The sequence below is a fragment of the Austrofundulus limnaeus genome, unplaced genomic scaffold, assembly GCF_001266775.1.
Source record: "Austrofundulus limnaeus strain Quisiro unplaced genomic scaffold, Austrofundulus_limnaeus-1.0 Scaffold399, whole genome shotgun sequence".
Classification (NCBI taxonomy): Eukaryota; Metazoa; Chordata; class Actinopteri; order Cyprinodontiformes; family Rivulidae; genus Austrofundulus; species Austrofundulus limnaeus.
This window is the reverse complement of record NW_013952801.1, coordinates 167520-178143: the sequence shown is the minus strand read 5'-3', so window position 1 is coordinate 178143 and position 10624 is coordinate 167520. Positions and strand designations below refer to the sequence as shown.

At 38.0% G+C, this 10624-nt stretch overlaps 1 protein-coding gene across 1 annotated transcript in view; it reads left to right on the top strand.

Annotated features, from left to right (window-relative positions):
- The window catches only part of LOC106528722 (sodium- and chloride-dependent taurine transporter), a 35260-nt gene that overhangs the window by 1091 nt on the left and 23545 nt on the right, over positions 1–10624 (top strand). The window contains exons 2-3 of the mRNA XM_014023958.1: positions 7863–8092; positions 8194–8328. Of these exons, the coding sequence (XP_013879412.1) occupies positions 7864–8092; positions 8194–8328 (364 nt within the window). The 5' untranslated portion in view covers position 7863. The remainder of the gene's footprint in view (positions 1–7862; positions 8093–8193; positions 8329–10624) is intronic.

The following is a 10624-nucleotide window of genomic DNA, read 5'->3' as shown; positions in this document are numbered from 1 at the left end:
GTTCCCTCGCAATACCTTTGCGTTCCCTCGCAATACTTTTGCGTTCCCTCGCAATACCTTTGCATGGGAACGCAAAAAAGAAAAAAAATCCCCCATGTCCCCTGGTGGGCTCAGTAGATTTCCTAACCTTATGACTTCCAACAAGTGAATCACGAGTCTTTTTTTTTTTTTTCATTTTTATTGTCTTCAAGTAATAAATTAAAAACAAAAATATGATTAATACTGTTTTATGAACAAGGGAACACAAACATGTATTTGCTACAATATGAAGAATAAAACATGAGTATGAGGTATAACAGCCACATTAATTGTTGTGAAGTGTTTGTTGCTGTTTCCACCTGTGCTGCTGCAGCTCTCCTCCTGACCTGTAGGTGGCAGTAAAGAGGAAACAAGCGGAGCCAGAAACAAAGATACAAAACAACACAACACAACTTTATTGATGCAGCACTTTAAAAACACCACTGGCCAAAGTGCTGTACACAAATAAAAACATAAAAGCAAACAGAGAAACAATAAACTAAGTAAAATGAGCCAATAATATTATAAAAACGGAAAAAAATAAAAACATCAGATCTTCACTGTTCTTCATACATATTTAAAACAATTTAGTTATTTGTTTAGTAGAAATCATTACAAAAAAATTACGATAGTTTGTTGTTAAATTTCAAAGATGGAAAATTACCCAGACTCAGGGTTGTGTGAAGTAGGGGTGCAGAAGGTGCTGCAGCACGTGATGGATGCCAGAGATCATGCATGTTTTCACATACACAGTCGAACATTTAATAAATAAATAAAGTTTATTGAATGCTGCAGGTTTATGTACCAGTAATATTATAAATTCTCTGTAAAAACCAGACTGTTGTTTGTCTGTGTGAAACTTTTACAGACTAATAAAACACAAACTGACGAGCAGATTAGCACAAAGTCATGAAACCCAACATAGCCACACATTTATGCCCAGACTTGTTTGAGTTTGGTTTAGACAAATAACTATATATTTGTTCAGGCAGTTTGTTTACAAAAAGCAACACAATAATTGTGCCCAAATCATCCGTATTTATGTTGAGAAATGATGAGTCGTCACTTGTATTTTGTCATTTAAAACTGCAAAAGACTTCCTCAAATCTTTTTTCCCAGCACAATAAAAAGAAAGAAAGAAAGAAAGAAAGAAAGAAAGAAAGAAAGAAAGAAAGAAAGAAAGAAAGAAAGAAAGAAAGAAAGAAAGAAGGAAAGAAANGAAAGAAAGAAAGAAAGAAAGAAAGAAAGAAAGAAAGAAAGAAAGAAAGAAAGAAAGAAAGAAGGAAAGAAAGAAGTTATATTGGCCAGCAGGCCACAGAAAAACCCGTATCAGTCGAGCGCTGATGTTTTATTTAAACATTTTGTGTTGTGTGTGGTTCCTCAGGTTCTCACAGCTGATTTCTTCTCAAACAAAGCTCAGGTTGACGCACGCAGTCAGTAAATGTGTTATTTTAGCTGGAACTGATCTGAGGAATGAAATAAGATACGTTTGTCTGCGAAGACGTTGAACCCAGGCCGGTCCTTCTGCATTTAGGTCAGTTACGGTGAGAGAGGGCTGGCCTCCGGTGGGCCGGCTGCACCTGAGAACTGTTGCTCTGCACCGGCAGGCTGTGGGAACTCTGCAAGTTTGTGGTCTTCAGTTGTGTTATTTGTTTGTTAAACTGCAGCTGAAAGCTTCTGTATTAACTGGAGGCTTGTTTGCTCTTAAATGATTCATCAAGTCTGTAACCTGAGGTTTTCAGTGTGTGTGTTTGTGAGTTTTTGTGTGTGTGTGTGTGTGTGTGTGTGTTTGTCAAATCTCAGCTCTGAGCCTTCCCAGAGTCACTTCTGCCCCTGTAAACGGAGACGAGGGAACTTTCTCTGACTTGAAACAGCACGGAGCTCATTTGCATGTTTTTGTGTTACCTTCAGCTCTGCTGCTCATGTTAGCCGCTGTCAGCCGCTGACCCACAGAATATATCCTGCTCTGAAAGTAACCCTGCATACTTTTACTTTGCTTCGCTCGGCTGCAGTAAGGATGGTAAGTAACACCCAGAACCTGAGTGAAGCGTATTGTTGTTAGAGGTGGGATCAGTCGGGCGCTCCCCCCACTGATGCCAAGGATCTTCATCCCACAGGAGGATGGAAGCTGCAGGACAGTGAAAGTGACAAACCAGCTCCCTCTTGTGGCACCAATACTCAAGAATGAACCCTTATGTGGATTTTCTATTCTTGCAGTATAAATAATTAATTGTTAATAAAATCATCTTAGATCAATAGTTAGAAGTATAACAGGAAGAGTTTGTCTTTTAGCTTTAAAGCTTTTTACAGATGGTGGATTTTGTTCCCGCAGACGTCTCTGGTGAAACTCAAACATTGTCTATGTGTTTGGCTTTTCCCTGATCGTCACGACAAAAACAAGATTTGCCGTTTTTTTGTGAGGATCAAGCAAAGAGAGCGTTTGCAGATTTGTATTCTTGGTCATGCACGTTATTTTGTTGTCCACCCCCGTCGTACCCACCTTAGCATCTGCCATCTACCCTTACCAGGGCTGCAACGACACAGAAAAGTCACGATTAGGCTCCATTCGGTACTTCATTCTCACAGTTTGGTATTGTTTTGATATAAAAAAGAGAGATGTCCATCCCCTTCTTAACTTGTAATTTATTAAAAATGAATTATGAACATTTGTTTAACCTCAAAAGTCCAGTTTTTAAATTAAGAGTTTCTGAAACAGCAAGTTTCTTGATGGATCTGCCTAGGTGGAGTAGTCGAACACAGATCCACTGATCCTTCAACACAGAGCATCTTCAGAAGACAAGTTGATAAAATAATTTTAAAAATCTGTATTTTAGTGTGTATTGTTCCATACTTAGTGTGTATTGAATGGTTTGATGCAGATACACGGATTGTTGCACTCCTAAGCCTCACATTTATTATGAATTTTATGGAGGACACATTGGACATAAAGATAGGCAGATTTACGTCAGTGATTTATTCATTTTTGATTATTATTGTTTTTTGATCTGGACATTTTGGACCAAACAGTTCCTGTGCAGGTGTCAAAATCTGGCTTAAAATGTCCAAAACTAAAATAAAGTTGTCAAAACTTGTTTAAATATCTAATATAAGAAAACAATATGCTGTTTGTTTAATTTTTAGAAGAATTTCTTTGCCTGACTCTTTCAGCTACTATCAAACTAAAGGTTTGTGTTGTTTTGCTGTTTATTTTATTTTTTTTTTTGTAGCCGTTTCTTGAAATCTTGTGACTTACTGGCAGCAGATCGAGTCTAAATTTATAATTTAGTTGTTTCGACATTCTCAAGCGGGTGGTTTTCACCCCCCGCATGGCTGATAGGAAACAAACGCTGGACTGGAATGAAAACTTGTGCACAGTTGCAACAGGCTTCTGCATGATTGAAATCTGTAAAACGGTGATGTCAGGAAATTGTGTGTTTTGGTTCCGAATACTTGAAGAGAAGGACTAAGCGGCCGTACCCAGATGGAGAGGAGATGTGTATCTTGGATTTAGTGTTTGTTTGTGAAAACAGGAACTTCCTGTCACATTCACTAACCTGCAGTGTTGAAAACAAATGAGCTAAGAATCAACACAGAGTGTTGTTTAACGATTAAATATCGGAGAAAGACGTCCAGTCTCCCTGGTTTTTATTTACCTGGAGTTGTTTTTTTCTGATTTACAAAGTTTATTGTACATAAAGTATCATTACGTTTGTTTTAGGTGAAAACTGCTGCACCTGTTTTTTTATTTTTAGTTTTTACGTATTTTGCATTTGGTCACAGTCTGCGGGATATTTGTAGAACCAAAGTGCGAACCTGTCACCTATTCCCTTTTATGTCTCTACATCACACTTTTTCTCTTCTTTATTTTGTTGAATTATTTCTGCGTTCAGTTTGTGATCAGACATCTGATTTTCTAAGGTTCAATAATGATAATAATAATTATTATATTGGTCTACCAACCAGTTTCTTTTAGATGTTCCTTTATCTTAAATTCAATCCAGAGGTGATCAGGCGTTTGCAGTTGTTGCTCCAAAGCTGTAGAACAGTTTATTTTTTTAATTAGTCAAATTTATTGTCATTCAGATTAAACCACAGATAGACAAGAACAGACAATCACATAAAACAACTAAAAATTAGCTAAAACAAGCTCAAACTAAACTAAAACATAGGATTAAATATGTGTGACCACTAGATAGTTAATGCATGGCCACAACATAACTTGTGGCCATGATAGAGTTAACATGTGGCCATAAAATAGTTAATGCATGGCCATGACATAACTAGTGGCCATAAGATAATTAATGCATGGCCACAACACAGTTATGTGTGACATAGCCCATGGCCATAAGATAGTTAATGTATGGACACAACATAACTAGTGACCAAAGGATAGTTAATGTGTGGCCATGAGATAGTGAGTGCATGGCCACAACATAGTTAATGCATGGCCACAAAATGGATAATGTGTGGCCACAAGATAGTGTATGCATGACCATGACATAATTTGTGGCCATGAGATAGATAGTTTTGTTTGGCCATGACTTTGCTCATGGCCATAAGATAGTTGATGAATGGACACAACATAACTAGTGACCAAAGAATAGTTAATGTGTGGCCATGAGATAGTGAGTGCATGGCCACAACATAGTTAATGCATGGTCACAAAATGGATAATGTAAGGCCACAAGATAGTGTATGCATGGCCATGACATAATTTGTGGCCACGAGATAGATAGTTTTGTTTGGCCATGACATTGCTCATGGTCATAAGACAGTTAATGCACGGCCACAATACAGTTATGTGTGACATAGCTCATGGCCATAAGATAGTTAATGTATGGACACAACATAACTAGTGATCAAAGGATAGTTAATGTGTGGCCATGAGATAGTGAGTGCATGGCCACAAAACACTTAATACATGGCCACAAAATGGATAATGTGAGGCCACAAGATAGTGTATGCATGGCCATGACATAATTTGTGACCATGAGATAGTTATGCATGGTCATGACAAAGCTTGTGGCCATAAGATAGTTAATGCATGGCCACAAGATAGTTAATGCATGGCCACAAGATGGTTAATGTGTGTTTACTTCTTCATATTTGGTCGGCTGAGACTTTTAAATCTTAGTTTGACTTTTGTTCTTTTGAATGTGCTTTATGAATAATGTGACATTGAATTAAATCTGTGGCTTGTTTATAAAGATATTTTTAGACACCAAACACAAGACGAGATTGTTTCAGAAAACTCATATTTCCATGTGGTCAAGTCCTTATTTTCCATCATACTTTTCATTCGTAGAATGAATGAGGATCATTCAGCAACAAATTGTCAAAGACACACAGTTCATTTGTCACATTTTAAGAACTGGATTAACTCATTTAAATCACAATCTCTGACGTAATTAGTTAGAAGGCAGAAATGCTTTATTTGCAACAATAAAACAATATTTAAATGCTTTTAAAGCAACAAAGGGATGTGGGTAAAAAAGGAAACGTAGAAAAATGTAGCAGAATTAGTGGAAGAGTAAAATAAATGTGAAGTGGAATGGTACGGGGTAATGAATGTGTGAATTAATCAGTGGTCAGTCCAGTGGAAATGTTTCAGGTCTTAAAAGAAGAGCATGAGTTTCTGTCAGTTGTCAGGGGAAGAAGAAAGTGTGTGTGATGTCGGCCGGCTTCTGAAGTCCAGAGTTTTGCTCTGATCCCACACTTTCATCAACACAGACCAACACTTGTCTGGGCTCTCAGATGGTTCTGGTCATTAGAAAACTCTAAATTCTTCTTTAGTTAGAAACTTTATAATCAAGACTAGTAATATTACACGTGTTGTAAACTTTACTCTGTCTGGTGTTCTGGACTCTCTCATACGAAGTATTGATCAGAAGCAATTAGCCTCAGACATGATTGATTCCAGTAACTCCTAAAGCAGGAAGTGCCTGTTTATACTTTCACATTAAAGTTAAGTTAATCGCAAAATGAATATGTAAATGATGTTGCTTTGAAATTTTAACATATTTTAAATAATGTAAAGATGAAAAAAAAAGATGTTTTGTAGAGATGAATGGTGATTATTTGCTGGGAAAAAGCTAGGCTTGTAGCCTAAACTGTAAAAATGAATAGATATAAATGACAAATCCTGGCTGAACGGTGGTCTTCTTGCAGTCGGATGCAGAACGAATGAATGATGTGGAGAAGGAGTGAAGCTGAAGGCGCAGCCCGCTGCCAGATGGAACGAGATAAGGACATTTTCCACAGTGACAGACATGTGCTGACTGTTAAGTGTGCCTCTGGTGCCCTGCTTCACGGCTGCTGCTGAGTGGAAATTTACAGAGATGCTAGTTTCATTGTTGCCGTGATCACTTTATTCGTCGAACCAATGAGCCACAGACAGAAAGAGGAAGTAGTCTGCTGGTGCGTTTCCTGTTTCACGTCAGTATAAAAAAACGTGTCGTGTAAATCAAATGATACGGCCTGGTGCTGGAAAATCCAACTTTCAATCCTTTTCAAACTGGATCTGAACCTTGAGTTTTGGTGACCATTTCAGGTATTTTCAAAGAGAAATGACGACCAGTAAAAGAGACTCTCTTGTCACTAAATGGGAAGTCAGACTTTATTTAATTTGTTTTGAACACGACTGATGTGAACCTTGAAATAAAAGTCTAGTCCTGTTTTTGTTTTCAGTTTTGGTTTTAGATTTATTTTCCGACGACATCAGATTAAACGAGTTGTTTGTGCAGAAACAGAAGCTGGTCCGGTCCTGTAAACCATGAGAACAGTTTGAGCTTCCAACTGTCACATTAAATGTTTTTGTTGATTTAAACTCAGAGCAAAAAGTATCAAGCTTAAAGTTCATTTTAATAATTATATTTGAGTATACGTTTAAGTATATCAAGTATACTATGCACCATGTACTTGTAGTGTACTAGAAAGTATACTGATTTAATACTTCTTCAGACTAAATTGGGACGTTTTTAAATTTATAAAAAGTATCATTTAAATATACTGTTATAAACTCTTTTTTTTAAAGTTTTCCAAATTATACATTCAAGTACATTCATCTATATATTACTAGTGTACTGCGTGTATACACTTGTGGTTCACATTTAAGCTTGCTGAATTATATTTATAGTATACTTTTCTCTATACTAGTTTTGCACTAGTTATACTTCTTGTCCTCATTTCAGTTGATTTAACTTGAAGTACACTTTTATGAATGACTAAAACTAAAATACTATTTTTGCCATTTTAATTGTTAGATTATAATTGTAAGTTCGCTTACTTATAGAATACTATTCATGTACTGAAGTATTCTTAAACATAACCCATACTGTATGGACAGTACACTGTAATGTGTTTACAAGATCACAAGACAGAATCTTGATACTTTGATATGTTTAAATAACATTTTAAAAAAGTATAGTATTAATGTACTTAAACTTCTCTTTATACTTTTCAATATAAGGCCAAGTATACTATTATTAATTACCGTACATCAAATATAGTTTATAAAAAGTAAACTTAGAGTACACTGCCTCATTTTTAGTGTACAGGTACATGTATTGTTGCACCCCAATGAAATAAGTATACTCGTCGTACATTTAAACTACTTCTTGTTAAGGGAAGGCTTGGCCTTCCTTCAATGAATACATATTTCTCGTCACAATTCATGGCAGAGTTATAAACTGAGACAATGTTATGTTGAAAAATATTCGGTATTTTCTGCCTTTTGTTCAGTAAATATATATATTTGTTGTTGTACCTGTAGAGACTGACAACGAGGTATAAAAACTTTGTGAAAATGATCTTATATTTTGAACTTTTCTGCTTCTTGTCTCCAGAATGGCTCAAAAAGAGAAACTCCAGTGTTTGAAGGACTTCCACAAGGACACTTTGAAGCCGTCTCCTGGTAAGAGCCCTGGCACTCGGCCTGAAGACGAGGCGGAGGGCAAACACCCCCAGAGGGAGAAGTGGGCCAGCAAGTTGGACTTTGTTCTGTCTGTGGCCGGCGGCTTTGTGGGTTTAGGGAATGTTTGGCGTTTCCCGTACCTCTGCTACAAGAATGGTGGAGGTAAGGCTTGGGATGGTTAACACTCGTGGAAGAAGTTCAAACATAATCTGTAAAATCTGCATTGTTTTACTTAATCCTACGTGTATTCCTTTGATTTCTAGGTGCATTTCTCATCCCCTACTTCATCTTCCTGTTTGGCGGTGGCCTGCCAGTCTTCTTCCTGGAAGTCGCCCTCGGTCAGTACACTTCTGAGGGTGGCATCACCTGCTGGGAGAAGCTCTGTCCCATCTTTACTGGTATGGAACCTAAAACCAGACTCTCCACGCTCACAACTGCTTTACGTGTGCTTCTAATGCTACATTTTCAAACAAGCAGGAGCCCTTATTTTAGCCTCTAACTCACTATAAATAAACAAAAACACTCAGTAGTCGTGTTTCCATCCAATTTTACTCCGAATTTTGAGCAAACTTTTAAAATGTCGCAAAAAAAGAAGAAATGCAAATCAGACGTGTTTCCATCAACTGGCTTGGAGCGAATCAACAAGTGTAATTATGTCAGATATTGATGTTACGCATGGCTGTAGTAAACAGGAAGTAGTAAACAGGAAGTAGACTCTCAGGGACACGTCTCAGGGTGATGGAGAGAAGTTATCAGGAAAGTTGTAATTATTCTGTCATGTCAGCTGGTGTTGGTGATGTTCCTGCTGTCTGGAGACGTAGAGAAAGAAATGTAATTCTCTTCACGTTACGGGAATATCTGGGAAGACATGGACAGTAGGAGGCGGAGCCAACTGCAGCCGCTACAATCATTGGACAACAGGAACAGCTGATCCAGGTCTCTAGCTGTGTTTCCATTGACCATGAAAATGCGCAAATTAGAATTTCGAAAATCAATTTGCTCAATGGAAACACGTCAATTTCGAGAAAAATTACGTTTTTCGACAAAATGTTTTTGCACTAGGATGAAGTGGTTTTTCGGCCGTATCGAAATTGGTGTTTTTGGCAAAACTGCAATGGAAAAACTTTTTTCGCATCACAGGAGTCACGTGATCAACAACCGGCTGTTTCTACTGGTGAAAAAGACGATGACGAAGATAACAGGAAGTAGAAGTAGAAGTAATATCACAGAAGTAGTATAAAATAGTAAACTCACCGACTACAATTTCCCAAAAACACAGCATACGTAGCCGCTCCCAAGTAGGGACTTGTCTCTGGAAAGCTTCGATAAAAGACGCCGACGTCTCCTCTGATGATGAGCGCTAGTGTCGTGGTAGCAACATGCTATGTGTTTACATCCATCGCTGCCATGTTTGTAATGACTTATCATGAGAACAAACGTATTCACGTGACTTTAATAACATTTCTTACTTAATGGAAACACAGCAGTTGTGAAACTGTGTTTTTCGACATTAACAGAATATCGACAAAGTTTTGCGCACATTTGTAATGGAAACACAGCTACTGTTCTATGTCACAACTTATTCAGCAAATGTGTTTCCATCTTTGCACATCAACTCTTTTTTGGAAAAGCCAAAATCCACCTCAAGTGAGCGAAAAAACTTTTTTGCAAAAGTTTTTTTAAATTTTGCCGTTTTCATCCCCCTTTTCTAACGCGATGCTTCAAAATGCTCATAAAAATTACTGATGAAAACACGGTTAATGAGCGGTTTTCCTCCTCAAATGGAGCCAGAATCCAAACATTCCCAGGCTCTCCTCCTGCTTAATCGACACATTTATTGGTGTCGATATATTTAAAATGTAAAATGTTATTTGTTCTCTTTCCATGCATCATGTGAAGAGGTTGTTCACTTTGAAAACCTGCTCACACCTGTTTCTGATTGTGTTTATTGAAGCTTAGTTATGGTGCAGCTCAGGGTGCTTCCACCCCTCGGCAGACGGTTATGGTCTCACGCTGGTATTGATACGTCTCGTTAAATGTTGACCAATCAGGAACAGCCGTATGTTTGTTCCCAGCCATGCCCTTTTTAATACAGGGCTCCTTCGCTCAGAGCCTCGTCTCCAGTCTTTTCTTTCTTATTAAAGGTCTCGAATTTTTCCACACCTCTGCTGTTTCTCACAGAGGAACGGCTGAGTCACGCCAGCCTCTCGTCCAATCAGAGCGCAGAGAATGTACCTAGCAGCCGTTACCAGGCAACAACCGGCGCCGGTACACCGACACACTGAGACCCTATTCAGCTTCCTCACCTTGTCTCCTGTGGAAACCTGAGTTTTAGTCCAGAAAAAAAGCACATTTCTCCTGTTTTTTCTCTTATCGTTGATCATCGGCACTTTTCTGTGTGCTCTTATCGCTCGTCTTTCATCATATTCTCTTCCCTCCCATCACTTTTTCCTCCCCCACTCCTCCTGTTAGCAACCAGCTGAATAAGATTAAAGCATTCGTCACTAATTTGTTCAGCTTTTTTTAAAACTATTCTGACAGCTTCCTTGTTTTCAGTCACCACGCTCGTCTTGGTACATTTAAAATGACCGTTTTACTTCTTCTTTCTCAAATAAGTCACCGTCTTACCGTCTCAAAGCATATAAACACACACACACACACACACACACACACACACACACACACACACACACA